Raw genomic sequence first — 23,922 nt, 5'->3', positions numbered from 1 at the left:
TTTAAATCCAAGGGCCATAACTCAGCTAAAAAAAATCAACAGACAAACAAAATTTGAACTTAGTAACTTGTCATAGTAAAGCAATGTACCCAATATTAAATAAGTATATGTAAGCATGATGAAAAAAAGTGCCAGATGGACAGAGCCAAAATCTTAGTCTACTTCAGGAAAGTCACCAGTAGGGAATTCAAAAACAATTTTCTCTGCTGACCCTAAAATAGTTTACAGCCTTCTATACAAAATAATTCAAATGAGAGACCAAAATATTTGTTTGAACAATTTGCAAAACAAGAAAAAACAAAACAAAAGAAATTTATAAAATAATCCCAAAAGTATCTTAACCTATATACTAACCTAATAAAAAGGAATGTGAATGGAAAACCAGAAGTTTTTTTCGGGCCTAATGAAAAACATTGTACTTACATCTATCTTTGTCCCTGTAGTAATCTTTATGTCTTTCTCTTCGTCTATCTTTATCCTTTTTGTCCTTCCTGTCTTTTTCTTTTGATGAAACATACACACCCCTTTCTTTATCCTTATTTCTTTTATGTTGTCTTTCTAAAGCTTCTTTGCTGACACCACCAGGGTGGGATGGGGTTTCAATTCTTTGAGGTCTGTAATTTCTATTCAAAAGAATTTTCATCACTGTTAACTAAGTAAAAACATTTTAAATGACACTATTTTCTTTCAAAATGGTGCATTAGATCAGATTAATTGCAAATAGGAAGAAAAAAATATACAATTTGATGGTACTTATCAAAGGAAAATTTCAATATTGGTCAAGACTCAGGCAAAACTAAGTTTGGTCTCAACCTAATTGCAACAAAATGTTATTACTCTAGATTTATGGTCCAGAACTTGTGGATCTACACTCAGGTGCCAAAAGTTTGTCAACCTTTTTTCAAGATGGCGTTATTGTAAACAACAAACGTCACAATAAAAATTAAAAATCATACCTTTATTTATGACATAAAACTTCAATATTTTGTAATAAATCCTTTAGACATTAACACTTGTCGGCAACGTTTCGGCAATGTTCCATATAGGCTCTGCAAGTATGCTACACTGATCTTATTCCAGGCCTTCTGAAGTTTGCGTTTTAGGTCCTCCATGTCTTTAATGTGAAAAATGTTTCTTTTTATGTGATTTTTCAAGACCAGCCAAACATTCTCAATCGGATTTAAGTCTGGGCTCTGTGGTGGCCAGAAAAACGGTTGAATTCCATTTCGCTGCTTCCAAGCTTCAGTTTCTCGGGACCTGTGCACGGGACAGTTATCATCCATAAACTGAAAGTCATTATTCGGAAAGTGTTTAATGATAACAGGCCATAAAAAGTCATCTAAAGTCTTGATATATTTCTCCGAATTCATATTTCCGTCAACGAATGCAAGCAGTCCTCATCCGAAGTAAGTAATAGTACCCCAAACCATAAGCTTCAGACTACGAGTCGGGCCCTGATTCAGATATCCAAGACAATAACCACGCCATTTTTCGTTTTGTTTTCTCCATACCTTCACTTTACCATCCAGTTTTATAACAATAGTCATCTCATCACTGAAAATAACTCTCTTCCAGTTACAGTTAGCTGTCCAATGTAGTTTTCCACGACAGAATTGTAGGCATTTCTTCCTGTTAACCTCGCGTACTCCAAGTTTTTTCGCTACTGTCCTCCTATTATACCCAAGCCTCTTCAATTCACGTTGAACTGTTCTACGAGACAGTTTCACAGGTGTATCACTATTAAGTTCCGCTGTTATGTCGTTCAAAGTTTTCCGGCGGCCTTTCTTTACAATCCTTGTCAATGCGTTTTCTCCGCGAACTGTCAAAAGTTTGGGATGTCCTTTCCTTGGTGCGTTTTCGTTGTTTCCACGTTCTCTATACCTCTTCAAAACTTTGGAAACTGTAGACTTATGTATCTCCAAGATTTCTGCCACTTTAGATGACTTAAGTCCACTCCTAACCATAGATAGAATGGTTTCTTTGGTTTGAACATCAAGATCTTTACCTCTCTTCCCCATGTTTACAAACACGCGAATAATGACGTAACAAAGAAAATGACGTCATTTTTGACCCAGTCACCATAAAAGTTACTTATTTTACTATTTTTAAACCAACAATTACAAAGTTGACATGCATTGACATTGTCACTATCGGTATCGGAAAAATTAAAAGGGGGCGTGGCCGGACTAGCGTACATGTGAAAGTTGACAAACTTTTGGCACCTGAGTGTATATGGTGTATCCATCTGTGTTGTGTCATAGTTTTTCTTTCCTGTTTCATTTATCCCGGATGAGAAATTTTATAAGCAACCCAGCAGGTGTTTCTAAAGAAGCAAAGGACACTTGCCCTACCAATACACCTGGTCCATGTCCCAAGTCTTTAGTGGAGTCTGTGTTGCTCATTAATCTTGTTTTTTGACATTATTTCATGTTCTTTGTTGTGTATGACTATTTTCCTTGTTTAATCTTTATCCTTGGAATACTTTTTTGATTACTGCTTGAATCTTGGTTCCCTTGATTACTTTTACTGATACAAATACATGTATCCAAAATATTTCCAGAAAAAAAATCCATTAACATCAGACAATGGGTAATTTCAAAAGTAGACTTTCAATTATTCTATGGAATTTTTTATTGAACAAAGGAGGATGTATACTTTATCTAAATTGTATGTAGAAACATTTTTTCAGCTACACAAGAGATTGAACAGGTTTAGTTCAATGCAGTAATGTATGTTACTATCGGTGATTTACAAGAAAACATTATTTTATTTGTAGAACTTTACATTTTAATGACAGATTTAATATTAAAAAAAAGTTGCTTATTAAAACAATGATTATCACTGTCTTTTATATCAATTACATCAAAACAAAAAAAGTCAAGTTTTAGGCTAACACTCTTGATATTCTATATTTTTGTTGAAAGTAGAATTAGTACTGATTTTGAACTGGAATGAAAGTATCAAGTTTCTGCTTTAATAATATCTTTTACACTACAAAATGTATATTTATCTTTCGTGAGATATAATCTGTATTTTTTGTTTTGCTATGGTTTTGACATAAGTTCCAATACTACATAAAAAGATATTAATTGAACAAAAATATCATTTAGTTGAAACTTTTTTTCTGACTTAAATAAATGTTTCATGGTGACTTCTACTTGAACTTGCATGAAATTTAGACACAAAAATCTATTGCCTTTTTCACTTCCAACAAGTTGTAGATTGGATTTTTCACAGATTGACTACACATCATGGACTCATCTAGAGGGAGAAATGAGCAAAAACTTCTTGTTTGTGCTCACTTCTCCCATACATTTGTATTTGACAGAAAGAAAGTTTTGTAATACAATGTAGATAACATAGACAAAATGTCAATATTGTTATTTTTTCATAACAGAATTTACAAAAACTTCTTCTTGACACCAATGGCTCTTGACATTGTTATATTTTTCCTCTTTACATTTGTACTTTAAAATTTAACATTAGGGAAAATCTCAAAACATTTACGTTCATATATATGCAGTTCATTGTAGTACATTGTATTCTAAATTCCTATAGTGAAAATACATGCTTTCTAAAGCACTTACAATATTTTTTTTTACAAATACCTCTCTATTTCAATTTTCTGACATGCATAAATGTAAGAACAGGATCTGTTTAGGTGTTTACATATATAATGTAAAAGAACTGTAAACTTAGTGCAGTGGCTGTGGTTAAAAAGTCAGAAGTACAAGACAGAATACAACAAGAAAAGGAAGATGTCTTAGTGACGTAGTAATTAACTGATAAATACTAATTATTTTGCTTCAATTTCATGCAGAAAGCTGACCAGCTTCCCACCAATTGGAGGGTATTCACATGAGCTATATATTAACAGTGTTTTCACTATTTTTTCTCTAAAAAGGTCAAACAAAATGTGAACAGGACAAATCTATTTATTCTTAATTGAGTGATATGTAATTTTTTCCACTTCAACCAGTCAGACATGAGTTTGAAGCATGTAAATTAGCCTCCAGCCTGTTACTAATGAAAACACTGTATTAAAGGATGATAATTTATTCAAATTATTGTTGTGAAGTTATATAACATAACAGAATATCTCTAGAAATTGCAAATATGGGACATTCAGTGAAGTAGTGATTTTCATTCTTACGTCATTCAGATAAAATTTTCCAGATAATCTATTATCTAAAGGTCTGTAAGGTTTTGTATATCTACATACTTCAATATGAAGGTTATAATTACTCATTCTAAAGCGAGTAAACGTTTTTTAATTTTGAAACATTTAAAATATCTACTATAAATATTTTTCATATCCAAAATTGCATTTTATTTTCAAATAAGTTCTAAGTTTACCATCTTCACAGATACATCTTTCTCTGCAACAGATACTCCTATACAGATATTGAATGTGCCCACTTACTGAGAGTTTTAACAAAATGTTTATTTAGAGCAGCTAGACCAACCCTTCCCCAAAAAGAATATTCAATGTTTTATTGGTTCAGCTGCTCTAAATAAATCTACATGTAAGCATACAAAATGTGTGTATCAAAGAGCCATACCTCGTGTCTGAACACCTTCACTATGTTTTTTTCCATATAAGCAACATATAATAAATTCATTGGAAGGGACATTTTCTAATCTACATTTTGTATGCCAATAGTATAAGACAGATTTAAAGGTATAAAAAATTATAGGATATTTACCAAATTCAGGCATAAATGCAAAACTTAAAGCTTTTTTATTTACCCAAAGAAGGTATTTTAGGGTATGTATTACCATTTTACTGAAGGGAAGACACTTGCTAGCTTTTTAAAATCACACAATGTACAATGTATCACATTTAAAAGATTTAGGTAAGTAACAACCCCATAATTCAGCACTGTAATTCAAAACAGCATAGTACAATTTTGTACGATTAAAAACATGTGATGCTGGGTCCGATGGAAAACAGGTCAGCTTTAAGCTTCCATGGAAATAGGGCTTTTGTTGCCTTACTATACATGTTCAAATCTTGTTTAGCCTCAGAGAAAGAGTCTGAGAGGGTGTAAATGATTCCAAGATGTTTGTTTCTTCTCATACTTATTAAAGTGAATATCCCTAATAGTTGTCTACCCAGTTTACTGAAGATAAGGACTTTTATTTTTGGTGCGTTACATCAATACACCAATCATAACAGAATTTTACAGTAAATATAGTTTATTTTGAAGACCAGGAGCTGATTTAGATGACAATACTACATCATCAGCCCAGTGATTTTGCTGCCTTTTTTTAAAAGCAGCCCCCTCTTTTTCAATTGAGAATATTTATCACATTTTTTTATGAAACAGGGAATTATATACATGTATCAAACATAAAAATAACTCCCAAGATACATGCAAGTTCAATAAACAATTCTGATGATTTATTTCACTAAAAAAAGTCTAAAGCAAAACAATAGCAGGTCCATTTTTTTCTTCCCTGTTCCTTTGATACAAAAGACTTTACATGGCCTTGAAGTAAATAATTCACATGAATTGCTGCATTGCTACATGTATACAAGTCAGTAAAATATATTAATTCTCACTTAGCTGGATTAAATTATTGGTAAATCACAGACATCAATCAATAAAGAATAACTTACAAGTGTATATCAATACAAGAAGGGCTAACATTAATTTTCTTCAATTTTAGAGGTGGGAATAAGCTTCAACATCAGAGATGAAACAAATAGTAGAAACTACATAATATGTAGCGGTACATGTATGTTTTCAACAATCTCATTGATGATGTCCATAACTACTAACATAATCTTGCATTCATTTCTTGATGATTGCTTATATATAGCTTTCCTTTCTCATATTACTAAGTTGCCCTTTGACGACTTATTTTTTACTCAGTTTTTATTCATATAGTATATCTTGGAATTGTATGACATCTTTCATTATTAAGGGCAATTTTCAGCATGGGGAAAGAGACTGTAAAAGAGAAACTATCGTTGAAACAATCGGATCTACTCAACCATTTACTGTGTGTCTTTATGTCTCTGACAATTACAATTAAGTCAGAGTAGTTAAAATTGACCACTTGAAATCATATGTTACAAACACTGATTTGAATTTGATCTGGATCTCAAACATGCTTTAATCATACTAAAAAGTAAGATTATGAATTGAAATACATGTACTTATGCTACCAAAACTTTCTAATATTGGGAAAAAATTGAACAGCTTTTTTTTGGACAATTCTTAAGCCATTTTATTACAAATTGGGAATATTCTCTGGGGAAACAGTCAAAATTTGGCAGTAAATAAAGGCAAACAAAATCACTGTCAGCATAAAGAAGACAATCAATTATAGGATCCACTGTACTTGGCGATTGCAATACTGGTATACTAGTATTGTTCACAATACTGGTATAAAAAAATATTCCAGTATTGTGATTTTTTTCAAAATTTTGTACAATACTGCAGTGTAGAAAACCATTTTTCCACAACTTGCCATTCTGGCTAGTGGAATATTGATCTTGCTAGCCAAATAGAAATTCAACTAGCCAAATTTTTTTGTTTTTTTTTTGTACTATTATCTGTTTTCTCTTGGATTTGACTATCTTCTGCCTTTCTTTTTCTTTCTTCAACTATCTTTTCATTTGTTTTTAAATTTATCAAAAACTTTTCCATTTTGAATATTCCCTTCTACTGAAGATTTTCCACATACTTTACAGTAACAAAATATGTACTCCCTTTCTGAACTCTTATTATAAAAATAAAATTATAGTTCAACAGATTCATCATTAAGAAACAAGAAAATGTTTATCACTTGCTTTTTATTCATTTTTATTTTGACAATAAACAACTAATTCGCAAGGCAACACATCTTAAATTACCAAGATAATTTCGTTTGAATACTAATACAAGATCGGGACCATTGCACAGGTTTTGAAACATCCAGTTTACTGGAAATTAAAATGGCAGATTGTAAACAATGCTTTACAAATCAATAAAATTGTGCATATCATGCTCAAATTCACTTATTCAAGCTAAACTTCTTAAAATGTAGGGAACACATTATTTAATGTATGATGTTAAGGGATGTTTTTTTAAATAACCTATTGGGTGGTCAACTTTCCGTAGAAATCGCCAATCAAATGACGGTCACCAAAATGACGAGTGTAAGCTAATAAGAACTTGCCAAATTACACACCTACTTGTATTTGGTGAGCTGGCGAGCGGTGGTTTCCCACACTGTACTGGTATACCAGTACTTATAATCTATCAGATTATTAACATATATGAAGAAAAACAATATAAACAGATATTATGTGCTGAAATGAATAATAGCATTGATAATGATCCAAAATCATTTTGGAACCTAGTAAATAAACTAGATCGGTTGAACTTGAATCATGATGCCGATGATACTTTACCAAAAGAAGAATTTGTAAATTTCTTCAAAAATTTAAATAAAACTGATAATAATAATTCAGCTTTTCATGATAACATAAACCAAAAATTTCAACAAGCTATGAAAAATATTAATGAAGGGCTAGCTCAAAATATATTTGATAACAAGATAACTGTAGACGAAATAGCTAAGGCTATTAAACTATTGAAACTTGGAAAAAGTACTTCCACAGATATGATCTCTAACGAAATGTTAAAATATAGTGGGAATACTATTCTCAAACCTCTTGAAAAATTATATAACTTTATTTTCCTCAAAGGAACATTTCCTAAACTATGGAATAAGAGCTTTTTGGTTCTTCTTCATAAATCAGGTAATAAGACTGACCCCAGTAATTATAGGAGAATTTCTATAACTTCTATGGAATAAGAGCTTTTTGGTTCTTCTTCATAAATCAGGTAATAAGACTGACCCCAGTAATTATAGGAGAATTTCTATAACTTCTATGGAATGAGAGCTTTTTGGTTCTTCTTCATAAATCAGGTAATAAGACTGACCCCTGTAATTATAGGGGAATTTCTATAACTTCTATGGAATGAGAGCTTTTTGGTTCTTCTTCATAAATCAGGTAATAAGACTGACCCCAGTAATTATAGGAGAATTTCTGTAACTTCTATGGAATGAGAGCTTTTTGGTTCTTCTTCATAAATCAGGTAATAAGACTGACCCCTGTAATTATAGGAGAATTTCTATAACTACTATGGAATGAGAGCTTTTTGGTTCTTCTTCATAAATCAGGTAATAAGACTGACCCCTGTAATTATCGGAGAATTTCTATAACTTCTAATTTAGGAAAACTGTTTAATAGAATAATTTATGCTGGAATTTACAAACAGCAAATCTCTCCTAAGTGAAAACCAAATTGGTTTCAGAGAAAACAGTAGAACTGTTGACCATCTATTTTCAATCAAATCCATTATTGACCACTATAAAAACAAGAAAAGAAAAGTTTTCACTGCTTTTATTGACCTACGTAAGGCTTTTGATACCATTTGGCGGGTTAGTCTTTTTTACAAACTTGCGTCAACAAATGTTCCTCCAAAACTATTTCAAATAATATTTTCTATGTACCATAATGATGTGGTGTCAAACAAGGTGATGTTTTGAGTCCTTTATTATTTAATATTTTTTTAAATGACATTGTAAAGGTATTAAAGTTAAATAATTGCAATCCTGTAAAAATTGGGGACATATCAGTAAATTGTCTTTTATATGCTGATGACTTTGTTATATTATCTGAAAGTAAACAAGGTTTACAAACTAGTTTAAATATTGTTCATGAATATTGCTGTAATTGGAAATTATATGTTAATGTGTCCAAATCGAAAGTTATTGTATTTAATTCAAATTATATTAATGAGTTTACATACAATAATGATATCATTCAAACAGTACCAAAATATTGTTATCTTGGTGTCATGTTACATTATAATGATAAATTTAATTTAGCTATATCTTTGCTGATGGAAAAGGCTAGAAAAGCTTTATTAAAGATAAAAAAGACAGTAGTGCTAGATCATTCATGTCATTTATTAGAAAAGCTGTTTGATACTTTAATTAGCCCCATTCTTCTGTACTGTAGTGAAGTCTGGGGTATAGATATTGATACATGTACTTTTAATAACTCAGTTGTAGAAAAATTTCATTTAAAATACATCAAGGAAATTCTTGGTGTACACTGCAAAGCTACAAACGCTGCATGTTGTTCTGAATTCAGACAACTCCCACTTCACTAAAAAATTATGTTTTCCTGTGTCAAATTTTTAAATCATCTTCTTTCCTCAGAAAACACTTTGGCTTTTAAAATATTTCAAGCTACAGAAAACAATAACACTTGGACAAAGAAAATATATTCTATTATCAATAAACTTGATTTTTCACACATAGTCTATAAAAAATGTAGCTTTAAACCTATTTTATCAAATATAAAACAACAAATAACCGATCAATTTATGCAAGAGCAACATTCCCAAATCCAAAATTCAAATAAACTAACATTTTATCGAAATATACACAATGGATACAAACAAGCAAGCTTTGTTGATATTTTACAAAAAAGATCAGAAAGATTCTCTCTTTGCAATATTAGAATCAGTAGCCATAATTTGGAAATAGAAAAAGGCCGTCATCTATCAATTCCTGCAAACGAGAGATTATGTAAAGTTTGCAACTCTGGGGAGGTTGAAGATGAATTACATTTTTTGCTAAAATGTGAAAAATACTCTAGAGTTAGAAGTCAGTTTATATCCAAATTGTAATATCGTATCCAGAATTTATACTGAACAGTACCCATAATTGATTCTGTAATTATGTATGTGACGTAATGGAAACAAGCATATTAGAATAAATCTGTGCACGGCAACATTGGTATGATTAAAATCAAAGCCCATCGGCCCATAGAACCCACGAAAACATAACACAAATTATCAAATATCCTCAAAAAAAGATATTGATTCAATTAATTACTACACACTGAAACAATGTATACTCAGTGATTCATATACTATACTAAAGATTATCACTAATTTTTTAGATATTATTTTTTCTATCAGAAAAATATATTTCATAACAAATATCTCTTCTCAAAACATTTGATTAATATTCTATTTACATGTATACTGCTATTATATACAGTGTATGTTACACTTTTATGTATCAATTATATGGGCCTTTGCCAATTATTGTAATTGTGATTGTGCCAATAAAGAATATGTGATATGTGATGTATAAATACCTTTCTTTGTGACTCATCTGTCTCCTCAAAGATTTTTCATCACCATCACTACTATCAGAATCGCTGCTACTGCTTTCATCTTCCTCATCTCTGTATGACGACACTTTTGATTTTTTAATACTAGTTTCCTTTTGAATGTCTGATTTTCTTTTTTCTGCTGCCAATCTGTCAAGTCCTAATAGTGAAGTTTTTGGTAGGACTGGTTTCTTAAATTCAAAGTCTGCCTGAGATTTCTTTTTCATGATAACAAGCCCCCCTTTTTCACTACCAGATGAACCTTCCAGCCTGTGCAAAGCAGGATCATCATCTGGATCAACAAATGAAGTCATGTCTCCAGTATCACAAAGGATTTGAGAACTACTGTGTTAAATATGTTCTGTTTGGTTTATTATTTTCTTAAATACATTCATTTCTCAGGTTGACACAATGTCGTAGTTTATGCATTCTATTTTATAGAAGTTGATGGGCATAACGGACTCCTCCGTACTGGTATTTTCTCACATGTCAAGTTGAAAAAAAACGGTAAAATTATTAGATCAGGGTTTCAATAAATCTTTTTTCCATACAAGGTATTGACGTCTTTTCTTTCAAAGTACAAAATTACCGATAAACAATTTTCACTAGTTAACCAAAGAAAACGTTTTTAAAACTCCCGGAAACGCTCTTTAATTTGGAGATGATAAACTCGTTGAGGTGTGTTCATTTTTTTTGTAAATAAACACTTTCAATTCAGTGTAATTTTTGGTCAAAGATTTGACATCAAGACAAAATGTAATATTGAAAATGAATAATTATATTGAAAATGAATAATTCAAATAAATACAATGCATTCGCTTAAGTTTACACTATTGCTAAGTATGATAAATTCTGTCGAACGCACCTTAAGAAAGTTAGCAACAGAAGCGTCAATATGGCGGACACATTGCTCGTCCGTGCATTAAAAGGAAAACCGAAGACTTTAAATTTATGCAATAAGAAATTAGACAGGGTTCCCAAGGCTATTGGGAAACTAGATTGTGTAATTCATCTCCAGTTACGAGGAAATAAATTGAAAGATCTCCCTATGGAACTTAGTCATCTTTTTCAGGTTCAGCTGTTTTTTATTACTTTTCAGTTCGATCAAACGAAACAGGGACTTTGCAAGGATTTTTTTTAATAAAGAGTGGGTTTTACTAATTGGCAGTTGGTTGGACTATCCCACTACTAGTTCGGCAAACATGGGAGAAGCTTATATTTGCATAACAGTAATAAATCTTCTCTGTTAACCCTTTCGCTGCCAGTGCAAAATTCCATACTTCTACTATCAATGCTAAGGCTTGTTTTAGACGTTGTTGTGAAGGTAATGGATGCTTTATGATGTCAACAATAGAATATTAGATGGTCCAGTTATATGCTGGACAGATACAGAAGAACGATGAAATTGATTTCCTATCACCCGCTGGGTGAGCGGGACCAGGCATAGCTATGTTATCTTCCAAAATTGTAAACAAAAAAACAAAAACAAAAAAACAAAAACAAAAAAACAGTGAAAACAAAACAATAGCAGTGGTTTAAAAATTATGAAAACAGGGGTAATCACTTTAATTTTAAAATGGAATGATAAGAAGTGGGACTGGACTGAACAATATTTAATATGAACTTGGATAATGTGTATAAGGCACATGAAGCTCAGCAGTCTTACAGGGAATTTCTAGATTTTACTTCAGGGACGATATCCATAAAAGGTGTATTTACAGTCAAGAGTGGATAATGTATGTGTGGAAGTTTAAATAGTATAATTGAGAAATCTACCTTTTTTTATTCCCTGTGTTTATGTAAATACATGTAACAAAAAGTCAGAATATAAATATGGCGATAAGTCTAATAAAAAAGCAACTCCAGGAGCCTTTATGACAAAACGTGTCTTTTCTCATTTTTGTTCTTATTTTTTGTGACCCAATTACTCAGGAAATCTAAACAGTGTTTCTTTTTTTCTGTTTTTCCAGTTAGACCTGTTATTCATCCACCACTTGAACAAAAATCTTTCAAGTGATCTTATTTGAACTCAGCACCCTGTACCCACACAAAAAAAGAAAAAAATCAAAACAGAAAAAAAAACAAAAATAAAAAATATACAAAACATAACTGAATATGCAACACAAATACATGTAGCTTATCATAAAAAATAAAACAAAAATAAATAAATAAAACGACCATGAAAACAAATAAAAAATATCTGAAAACTTCTTTCACATAGTTTTTGAAATATAACTCCCTAGTTAGCTTCCATTGTTTAATTAGCAGATGTTTTCAGAAATCCCATTCCATATAACCTGTTTAAAATAAAACTGATGAAAATTGGAAGTGACAAGTTCTTTGATATCGGGAGTTGGATGGCACAATCCTCTATTGTTGACATCATTGGTAACATTGCTAAAATAACATCGGTTGAAAATTGGCCCTCTGGCACTGAGCATAGTATGTGTAGATAGACCCAAAATTTGCCCTTCAGCATAGAAAGAGTTCATGGCTTCACTTACACATGTTCATGTATCTTATGTTCATTTTCTTTTTGTACACATTTGTCTAGTTTCGTTAAAAATAACAGAATTTAAATTGCAACGAGCTTAATACCTGTAATTGTATTGAGCATATTGAGATTTTCTGTGATAAGTGACACATGTATATTGTTTGGCAAAAGTTTGAAAGTCCTAAGAAAAAAAGTAAATCATAAGAAAATGCCATTAGATCAGCTTCAAATCGTATATGTCTCACATGGGGTGTGTAAGAGTATTATAAGTATTATAAGTTAGAGGCCTTAGCAATATAATTGATGGTTTTGGCCAATTGCTCCCTGTAAAATTTAATATTCCTTGTTATGAAAATTCAGATGCCAATAAAGGTATTATTTCATTTTTGTTCAATTATAAGAGAATATTACCTGCTGAAGCAAGTTGATTTATATGTACTGTATGTTTTAACAATGTTGTTCTACCTGTCTAGGGTTTGTACTAAAAAAAACATTAAGAGGACAACAAGACTGCTTTGTGCATGCCTACTCATTTGTCTGTTGGTTTAACTCAATTTCATTCTGAATTGAACATTGTACAGATAACTCGCATATGTGGTTTCTAAGTCCTTGCACAATATTTTACCAATGCATTTACTTAAAAAAAAACACACATCTTTTCATTATCTTTTCCAGCTTCAAATATTAAACTGTGGAAATAATGAACTTGAGGATTTACCAGAAGTTTTGCAATATTTGACAATGTTGGAGAAACTGCATCTATTCAACAACAACATTATTACATTGAATCCTAAAGTCTTGAGTAAGTTGTAAAAAGTAGTTCAAATAAGTGTATTTTTTTTTCACCCTTTTACTTAACAAATGACTTTTTGTTAAGCATGATTTACCATTCTTTTAAAATATGATTGATTTGTTTCTTATTACAACTGTTATAACTAATATTTATGTTTCACTGTATTTCATTTTCAGTTGTACTAGTGTGATATTAACTAGTTATAGAAATAATTTTTTAGTTTACAATATACGGGTATATCACTTTTCATGGCTTTTGATTTGCGGTTCTATCAATATTCAGGAAATATGGCCGGGGCATCTTTTCACAAAACTTACGTAAGACTTCCGTGCACGTAAGTCTCAATAGATTGTTAAGGGTTTATTTGTTAGTAAATCTCATGAGTGCTTTGTGAAACAAATAAATCATTCTCTCTTTTGGATTGTTGATTGCATACAAAAGATGCTTAATGTTGAGATTTATATGCATTTTCAGAAAACATTGAATTGCTGACAAAAAACATTCTGAGGGAATTACATGTACCTGTATAATATAAATAGATTTTACCTCAAACATTAATATTGCTTAACATTACCCCAATTTTATTTAGCAGTAATAATCTTAATATTTTCTTTTTAGCCCACTTGAGAAATGTCACATTTATGAATATCAACAATAATCAGCTCAAAACATTTCCCCCTGAAATTTGCAGGTTTGTATTACATTTTGTACTGATACAATTAATTGACAAATGAAAAGAAAGAATTGTTTTATGTTTGACTGCAATACATATTTTGGAAAATTACATTCAGGGTATCATTTATAAAATGTGAATTTGGGGTCTAGATTTTATCAGTGTTTTTCTCATCCATCTTACTTACGTTTGGTTCATTTAAGGGTAAAAAAGTTGGTAAAAGAAAAACAGACAAAAACATGTGAACTTATGTCACTGAAGTTAGTTTATCAATCTTTTATTCAAATCAAGTATTTGTTGACATACATCATCAATCTTTTATTCAAATCATGTATTTGCTGACATACATAAACATAACATATTGATTAAATCTTTATATTTTAATAAGCAATGGAAAGATGAGAATTACCTTAGTACCTCCCAGTCAAACTGAAATTATCCAACTCCTGCCCAAAAAGTTTCTCCCATTCATTAATGTTTAGATATTATTTGTGTTAGCAGTGCCAGTAAACAAATTTTGATTATCCTGAGTTTTCAATGACGTAATTATCCTCTATTATTAATTAAAACCAAATTTATTCCTATTATTCGGGTGCATTTCCAGATTTTATAAATGATTTTCTACACTGCTTCCAGGTCCAAGTTTCTGATCTGTTGAGTATTCAAAGGGGAATAACTAATTTTTATTTTTATACACTTTTCATCAGTTGTTAATCTAGTTAGCAATTGGCTAGCATTATATTTATCTAATTCAAACGTCATGTTTTTTTTTCTCCAGCCATTTTATGCCTGTGACATCATACTTTGAACCAAAGAAAATCTCTTCCAGCTTAAAATTGTGGTACTCATATATACAATGTACATGTATTTGTTTCAATAACACAAGAGCTTGATAACAGTCAATGGAGCAAAAATACTTTTTTATGTTCATAGATTATCCAGCTTACAGCATTTAAGTGTTGCTAACAACCAGCTAACTGATTTACCAGTGGAAATGTGTGCCTTGATAAGGCTTGAAGAATTCCATGCTGCTGGGAATCAGCTTACAAGTCTTCCTTTGGAATTTGGATTTCTGGTTAATTTAGAGAAGCTTTACTTACAGAAGAACAAAATCAGAGAGTTACCTGAGGTAAACTGACCTGTTTTTCCTCTGAAGAAAATGTTTTCCTTTTAAATTTGTGTATAGACGTAAGAAAGGAGACCCTAATTAATTAAAACTAACCTTATTGACGAGGATTCAAATTAAATTACTTAGGTACATGAACACAAAATGTATTTGTTTATGGAGGCAGCCTAGAACTTACATTATGACAATTTTACTTCTAAATAGAACTCACCAACTCAACTTTAGAAGATGTATAGAAAGGGATAATGAGCATATGTTATGCTTTGATGGAAAATAAGTGCTTTTTTTTTACTTTTGACACTTAATAAGTAATCCATTACTGAGAGAGGTTTAAAGAATTTATTTCTACGTCCTAGAAAGCATTTGCTCATAAAGAAGTCATGTTGACATGTTTTGAAGTGACTTCTTTTAGTTCATTAAATGTACAGTACATACCGGTATGTTACTCTAAATTGTGGGATTAAAGAAAAACAAACATGTATTTAAATACTATTCAATTTGTCCACACATGTGTTTCAGAGTTTAGGAAAATGTTATAAACTGAGGACTCTAGATATAGCAGCAAATGAATTGAGGATTTTTCCAACAGAGGTAAGTTTTCAATTTCTGTCAGGTTGAACCTCTTCAAACTCCTTATTGAAATGACAATTCTAAGTTATTAAGAAGAACATGCATTTGAATGCATATATCCATAAGTTTTCTAAAAGATATTTCAGTAATTGTCATCATTTGACAAACTAAAATACTACAAGCTTCATCTCTAGGACATGACAAAGGATTATAAAAAGTTATATACTATCCAGTATATTTATGCCATGCAGCTTACAATAAATGTTTTACTATTTAAAATAACAATTATGATAAAGTTAAACATTCTGTTTTTCTTTTCTCAATCTGTGCACATTGACATATTTCATGTGTCTTTTCTTTAAATTCTAGATGTTTCTTTTCATTTGCCTTATGAAATATTCTGATACAAGCCGATGTAAAGTAAGATAATACCAAATATAATGTCTAGTTTAATACATAGTGTAAGATTTTAATGTTGCAAGTGCTGATATAAAATTTATATAGTGCAGTGAATATTCAAATCAGAAGTAAGACTAAATGATGGTGGGTTCAAAAACAAGATCTACCACTACATATACTATCGAGTTATATAACTGTTATTTTAAAAAAAAATGTTATTAAAGATCAATTGTCTTCTAGTTAGCAGCATTGCCTTTAAAAGAGCTATATTGTGAAGCTAATCCTCTGTTACAACACATACCAGTACACTCTGTCCAGGAGGAAGAAGTCTTGTCAATGAAGGTAAACTATTTTTAAGCATGTCAAGGTTAGACTATAAAACTCAGTTGAAATAAACTGGAAAACTGGTATAATTCAGCATGGTTAGAAACTTTAAAAAAAAATCTTTTTCAGATACAGAATCACACTTCAAAAATGATTATTTTAATTTTAAATTTAGTATAACCACATTGTTTGAATTAAAATAATGACATCAACTCACTATTCTGTACATACTTTACTTATAAGGTACTTCTTATTTTTGTTTACATCCTATATATACAAAATATTTACAGCATATATTAAAGATTAATGCCAAAGTGATTTCACTTACAGGAAATAACAGCCAGATATGTGATGAAAGAACTTAAAGACAGGTGAGTAATGATATAGATTTGGTAAGGATAGGACAGATGTAGGAGTTATACAGGTACACTAGTATAGATGTAGAGGTAAGGATAGGACAGATGTAGGAGTTCTACAAGTATACTAGTATAGATGTAGAGGTAAGGATAGGACAGATGTAGGAGTTATACAGGTATACTAGTATAGATGTAGAGGTAAAGATAGGACAGATGTAGGAGTTCTACAAGTATACTAGTATAGAATATATAGTCAAGCAAATAGAAATACAAACTGTAAAATCACTTTGCATTTAAAGTATTAAAAGTATCAAAAAATGTGTTTTTTCAACAACAATAAAAAATAGAAATAAAAAAGCTTCCCTCTTATCTCTGGCAAATTACAATTTTACTAAATTTGTAGTAGATCAATAAAGGCATCTTTCTTAGAAATACAGTGATAGTAAGTGAAAATGGTAGATCCTACCATAAAATCAGATTCATCTGGCTATGACTTAATTGTATTTACATTGGCTATTGGGATTCTTTGCATGAAACTCATTTTCACATCAGATATTTATTTTGTAAGAACTAGCATGATTTCCAGGTAAGGATTAATGAAATGAGTTATCTGTTCAATTAGTTATTCTAGCATACTATCATTTATAAAAGCACTCATTTCTTTTTTATGATGTATGTTTGCTTCAAATCCAACTTTTCTGTTTTCCTAATGCAATGATATTTCATTTTCATTATTAGAATTTTAAAATTTGGATTTCCGTTGTTTGTTTTATGTTGTGTACTTTTTTTGCAAAATGTCCACACCATTGGCATCCACAGTCTGGCAACACTTTATTGAAAGGATTTGAGTAAAATTTGTTCTTCAGCATCAGCATGGTTGGCTGTACTTATTGAGAAACTTTTTTTTCTGTTGTACATCAACTTCCTGTTTGAAATAAGTTCCAGGTGCTTTTGAGAGTTTTGTAATTTTTCATCACATAAATTTTGGCAACTCTGGTCGGAAGAATTTGGAATTTGTTATGCAGCTTTAGCATGATAGGTTGTACAATGAATAACACTTTTATATTGGCTGCTTAGGTCCTTGTTGCTTTTTAAGGGTTTCATTATTTTAAATGCAACATATTTCTGCAACCCTCCATGAAAATTTGATCTTAAAGTTCAGTATAATTACATTTACTGTACAAATCACTAAAATTGGCCATTCTCATTGGATAATTACCTTTGTACATGATGTTTCTTGAGTCAGGGAAACTCATCTTCATGCTATTTACCATAACCATGCCCACAATTAAGTGGACTACTTTTATTGAATAATACCTATTTTCTATGTATATCTAAGTATAAATTAGAAATTACTTAAGAGAAACATATAAAAAATGTTATTATAAGAGTTGAATGTTTCATTTTATATGTTACATCTGAATATAAAGCATTGACTGGTCACATTTGGATATGCACTTCATTGAAAATAAGTTACAGTCAATGCTTTTACTTGCCGATGAAACTTCTTAAACGCAACTTTCAATTCTTAACATGATAATTGTACTGTTTATGACATAGTTTACTTGGTCCCATTTACATTCCTTAATATTTTGTGGTTTGCATGGGCATCCATGTCCTATGAAGACATTACTTATAATTTATGAGTATTACTGGTGTTTGTCAGTTATTTTTTACATACAAAAAAAAAACCTTTCAATAACTTTGATGAAAAATTTGTAAAGATGGTCTGTATTTTTGTGAATTTTTTCACTCACACCTTGATATTTTTATGAGATCTATTCTTTAAATCAATATACTTTAAGTATGCATAAAACCATAGAATAAAAGGTCATTACAGGTTAAGATTTTCAATGTACCCCAAGTGAAGGTACTCTACAATCGTTATCAAGTATTGGGATAGAATAAGTACAAATGGATTGCAAAGAGCATTCTCATACCATCAAAAATATAATGGTGGGATAAAACAGGAAAAAAATATACATGAATATAAAAGAGACATCATCTCAATTTCTTTAGGTGAGCATGAGTGTTTCATCCTGCAGCCAAAATAAAAAATGAGGTTTATATTGTGCAAAAAGGTAGGTTTCACTGAGGATGGACATTTATCCCATATCTTTTTAACTTAATATCAATAAAATGCTTCACAGAGGTCAAACCCGGACAGTCAGGGCAAGTTTGGTCCTTAATTTTTACTTGGTTCATGTCATAGCCCCAAAAATTCAATCCAAGTCTATATGAGATCCAATAACTTTTTTAGAAGTTATTGTTCGGGACAACCAATGAGAATGCTAGTTTCAGGGCCTTTTGGCTCCTAATTCAAAAGAGGTTCATGTTTTAATCTTAAAATATCAATTGTGGTATGGCACCTTGTAAAACATTTTCAAAGAGATCCATTTACTAATAGTTAAGTAATTGTTTTGAAATCAGGAAAATGCTTGCTTCTGGTCCTTCATTTTTGCCACTAATTTCTAAAATGTCAAGTTTTAACCCCAAAAATCAATTCCAGTCTGGCGGTTGTGGTATAGAATATTGTGAAATTATTGCGAAATTATATCATAGACATTCCAATACTTTTATTGGAGTTATATAAGTAAATTGTATGAAATATTTGTTTTTAGCTACTTATTCTTGAATTGTTGGGGCTGTAACCCCCAAAATCAATACCAACCTTACTTTTTTTGTTTGAAACCTTGTCATAATATTTTTATTGAGATCAACAAAATAACATTCAAGTTGTCATACAAAAACCAGGTGTCTACAGGAATGCTTGTTTTTGCCCCTTATTTCTTTAACAGTCATAATATTCAAGTGATAACATAAAAACAAAGTGTCTATGGAAGATGAAAACAGCGCAATACCAATATAAAACCACAATTTTTTTGCGGTCATATAAAAACTGTTCAAGCAGAGGCATCATATCTTAATGTGCTTGATACAAGATTTTGGAAGGGAGATAATCCAACTTGCATGTTACTAGTGTGGATATCTCTCATGGAGATCACTCACTGTTCTAATTTGAATTATATTGTAATTGATCTATTTCAGATGGTCATACTTGAGAAAAGCTATCCGCCATTATCCACAGATAAAAGATATGCTTGCACAAGCCAGTAAATGTGCAGTATGTGGTGAATCATTTCTCAATACCTGGTTAGAATGCGTTAGATTTGTTGATGCTCAGCAGGTTAGTCAAATATGACACACAAGAGTTTAATTCACTCAATATGTTAAGAGTGTACTTAGATATGTCATACCTGAGAGTGTTAGTTATACTTCTAAAAACATTGATGCATCATATCAAAAATGAGAAGTGCATATCATCAGTAACATTAGCTTACTTCCAAAGTTGAAATTGATTATTTATTACCATTTTGAAACATGATATAGAAGTCACTTCTACAATTAACAAATCTTCCATTATGTTGTATTGAGAGCAAAGTTTTGTCATCTGATTCAGTTAAAAGAAGCTAATTAAGTTTTTTAGCTTACCTGGCCAAAGGCCATCTGAGCTATTGTCATCACTTAGCATCCGTCGTCTTCTGTTAACAATTTTTCGAAAATCTTCTCCTCTGAATCTACTGCACAGATGTTCTTTAGGGTATCTTGCACAAAAGTTGTTTTTAGATTTTTAATCCGTCAAAAAACATGGCTGCACTTACTAAAATTAGAACATAAGGGTCAAACTGTAGTTTTTCGCATATTGCTCCAAAATCATTAGGTTAAGCCTATTTCTGACTAAATAAAAGTGTTTAGCATGATGAGATCTATCTGTGGTCAAATTTTCATTTTTATCTGTCAAGCCATTTAGGAGTTATTGCCCTTTTGCGACATTTTGTTTGCTATTTTTAATGTTATTTCTTTAAAAAATCTGACCCTGCTTGACCAATTAGAATCAAACTTAGTTTGAATGGTTCTTGGGGTATCTTGCACAAACAATATGTTTAGATTTTTGATCCGTCAAAAAACATGGCTGCAGTTACTAAAAATAGAACATAGGGGTCCGACTAGTTTTTCGCATATATATCCAAAACTGTTAGGTTTAGCCAAATTTTGACTGGGTAAAAGTGTTCAGCATGATGAGATCTATCTGTGGTCAAATTTTCATTTTTATCTGTTAACCCATGTAATGATCCTTATGATAAGTGCTACCAAAGTCTTCCTGAGGCAAAATTATTAGACAACTTCTTTAAAAAGATGAGCGATTCAGGCTTCTGGGAGCCTCTTGTTTGTTATTTGATTAGAGTTAAATCAGTGGGTTACAGTTATGACTATATTTGAAAAAGTTGCATGATTAAAATGTTTAGCAGTAATTTCCTAAGACTTACTGGCAGACATGATGACATCAGGTGTAACTTACTTTTTGACATTTCACCATCATTTTTAAAGATGAAAGTTTTGTATTAGTTTTATTTGTTGTGATTTTATTAGCACTCTTAACAAATATTTTTTTAAATAATTTTTTTTTTCTTTTATATAGGACCTGAAGCTGAATAATTTATCTGGACTGGTCCCAGTTAGAGCATTGTTGTGTTCATATAAATGTTTTAACTCAGCTGGACATGACTACTACGGTGTAGCTTTTCCTTAATATTTATTGTTATGTTGGATTATTATTTTTTGAAAATTTTCACTGTACATGATATGCAGTGTTCAAGAATTTCTTTTGGCATTTTTTTCCTTTAGAAAGTGAATTATAGAATACAGCATTTTCACTGCTAATTCAAGGTTAATCCACTAAAGTATGTAAAATCACTTTCAATCAGAAAATCTTTGAAGTTTTGTAGGTCATGTGGCAAATTTTCACTTTCCTCAAGGACAGAAAAAGATTTCTAGAATACTCACATGAAATTAATAATGATTCCTTTACATGTTATGTTATGTTTACTTAAATTTCTTGCTCAATTAAACTATATATCCTGTATTGCCATCACTCAGTATTTTGTTTGGTTGTCATCGTTTACTTAAAAACATCTTCCTCTCAAACTACTAAACAAAATAATTCAAAAGTAATTTAGTATCTATTTTACTGATCTGTTGATAAGATAAAAAAAACATGGTTGTTATTGTAATTTTTAGTAGATAGAGTAAATTTTTGCTCAGAAGCTATATTAGGTACAGAAAAATAAATTCGATATGCTTTCTATACCATGAAAAGTCTTCATTCTTATAGAAGTAATTTTTTTTGTGGATTTGTGATTAAGTTATGAATTTGTTCAGTTGGTTTTATCCAAAACAAAATGCAGAAAAACATGTTGCTATGAAAACATATAACACTGTCAGTGTCCATGGTATTGTCAAACTAGTTACATCATTTCTAAATGTTGTGATGTCAAAAATAGGATATTTTGGTCTATATTCCTGCTTTTTTTTAACTAAGACATTAAAATTAATACAATAAATGATACATTTGCTAGAAATAAAAATTCTGTTGTATGCTAGCATCCGTTTTATGAGATTTTAAACTTTGAGGTGACTTAAATCTCACAATTTAAAGTAATCTGTGTTATGGTATTGTTATTTTGCTGACTATTTTTGTTGTTATTTTTAGAGCATATCTGTGATATAAAAAACTCCATATATTGTGTACTGTCATTGTCCTTAGAATTGTAATAAAAGTCAGTAACAATACTGCTGTAATGACAGTTTTACATATTATTAAAATATTTCACCATCCATTAAAAACTTGCAGAATTGTAGGATTGTTATTTTTCTGGGTCTCTCTTATTTTGTAAATTCAGTTTAATAGTTAGCAGTGGATACCTTGAAGTGCTGTTATACAGACCTGTTGTAGAAAAGACAAAATTCTGGTCAGATTTAGCTGTTGATGAAATTAGAAACCAACTGTTTTGGCAGATGCTGCATTCATTATAGAAAAAAATCAACTATTTTAGAAAGTGACTATATATTATGAATTCAGAAATTATTGCTATGCTTTCATAATTGCAATATGGAATTTTTTAATTACCGAATAAAAATGTATAAGCCATGAAAAGAACAATGTCACAAAAATTGCAAACTAATTTCTAATTTTTTTTTGGAAAAATGGAGCTCATATCATAAGACATGTGATTGATAATTACTGGTCTGTGCTAATATTTATTTTATAAATTTAAGCCAACACTCAATATATAAGTCTTATTTCCATATATATTACTTTGTACACTATAAATTCATAGTAGTGCATGTTATATCTTAAAATGAATCTCCACATACTTTTAGGTAGACTGGTTGTTTTCTATTTGTGGTATTGAAAATAATTTTTTCCAGCAGCAGAGGTTGAAAAAAAATTATGTGAAAATCTACATTGTTAAATGACGGGAAAATATTGGATCATGATATTTTTTCTGTCCTTTTGTGAGTAAAATACATTTCGCTAAAATTTGGAATAATTAAAATAAAATTCCCTGTCTCCCCTAATAAAACACACTATTCTGTTCATATGCAATTTTTATCTGTATGTCCTCTGGTACATGTATTATGGTATAATGCTATTCATCCAATAATACTATATAGCCCCTCTTTGTGTTTTCTGATGGCCAGTTCCTTGGTTTTAAAACTTTTAACCTGCTGAAAAAGGGGGATTGTGGTATATGATGAAGTCCAGGTGGTAATACAATGTAATTACAAGGCAGCCTTTGCTGTGAATTTTCGTTTGTTTTTTGATCAGTTGAACTTCAGGCTCTTTAGAGCATGTTATTTATGTACTGTTAATATGCAATAGAATGTCTTGTGATGTTTTTATTAACTTTGTCGATAAATGAAATATAATACAGATGTTTTTAGTGTATTTCTTTATAGGTTTTTTTATGTGGTGATCATCAAATATTCCTAGGTACCCAAGAGTATTATTGCAAATAACAAATACAAAATCAAACGTTGTCTATGTGTTTAATTTTCAAAACTAATTGATTTCTAATGATATTTCTAGTAACACAGTTAAGACTAGCAAACTTTGGCATTCCTATTGCTTAGGCCATTCAAATCCAATATCA

At 30.6% G+C, this 23,922-nt stretch overlaps 2 protein-coding genes across 2 annotated transcripts in view; one reads left to right on the top strand and one right to left on the bottom strand.

Moving 5' to 3' along the window:
- LOC148615760 (pre-mRNA-splicing factor ATP-dependent RNA helicase PRP16-like) overlaps positions 1-10,855 on the bottom strand; it is a 69,203-nt gene extending 58,348 nt beyond the window's left edge. Inside the window, exons 1-2 of the mRNA XM_088582321.1 lie at positions 10,178-10,855; positions 424-623 (exon numbers count right to left, since the gene is read on the bottom strand). Coding sequence (XP_088438447.1) covers positions 424-623; positions 10,178-10,506 — 529 coding nt within the window. The 5' untranslated portion in view covers positions 10,507-10,855. The remainder of the gene's footprint in view (positions 1-423; positions 624-10,177) is intronic.
- A 199-nt stretch (positions 10,856-11,054) lies between these two features.
- On the top strand, positions 11,055-23,702 carry LOC148615759 (uncharacterized). Its single transcript, XM_088582331.1, has 9 exons — positions 11,055-11,264; positions 13,362-13,488; positions 14,098-14,170; positions 15,086-15,281; positions 15,798-15,869; positions 16,488-16,589; positions 16,902-16,942; positions 19,976-20,114; positions 21,408-23,702. The coding sequence occupies exons 1-9, from the start codon at positions 11,088-11,090 to the stop codon at positions 21,516-21,518; spliced, it is 1,038 nt and encodes a 345-aa protein (XP_088438457.1). The 5' UTR covers positions 11,055-11,087; the 3' UTR covers positions 21,519-23,702.
- The last annotated feature ends 220 nt before the right edge of the window (positions 23,703-23,922 follow it).

Source organism: Perna viridis, chromosome 5 (assembly GCF_037379345.1).
Source record: "Perna viridis isolate PV_CMFRI_1.1 ecotype Kerala chromosome 5, ASM3737934v1, whole genome shotgun sequence".
NCBI classification, from domain to species: domain Eukaryota; kingdom Metazoa; phylum Mollusca; class Bivalvia; order Mytilida; family Mytilidae; genus Perna; species Perna viridis.
Note: the sequence above shows the minus strand (reverse complement) of the source record. Positions and strands in the feature narration are given on the sequence as shown.

Bases quoted from the DNA above. Each gene is read 5' to 3' on its own strand.
- LOC148615759 (XM_088582331.1), top strand. From the start codon at position 11,088: ATGGCGGACACATTGCTCGTCCGTGCATTAAAAGGAAAACCGAAGACT. The intron at 11,265-13,361 runs GTTCAGCTGTTT...TATCTTTTCCAG, and splicing joins AACTTAGTCATCTTTTTCAG to CTTCAAATATTAAACTGTGG. The intron at 15,282-15,797 runs GTAAACTGACCT...CATGTGTTTCAG, and splicing joins AAATCAGAGAGTTACCTGAG to AGTTTAGGAAAATGTTATAA.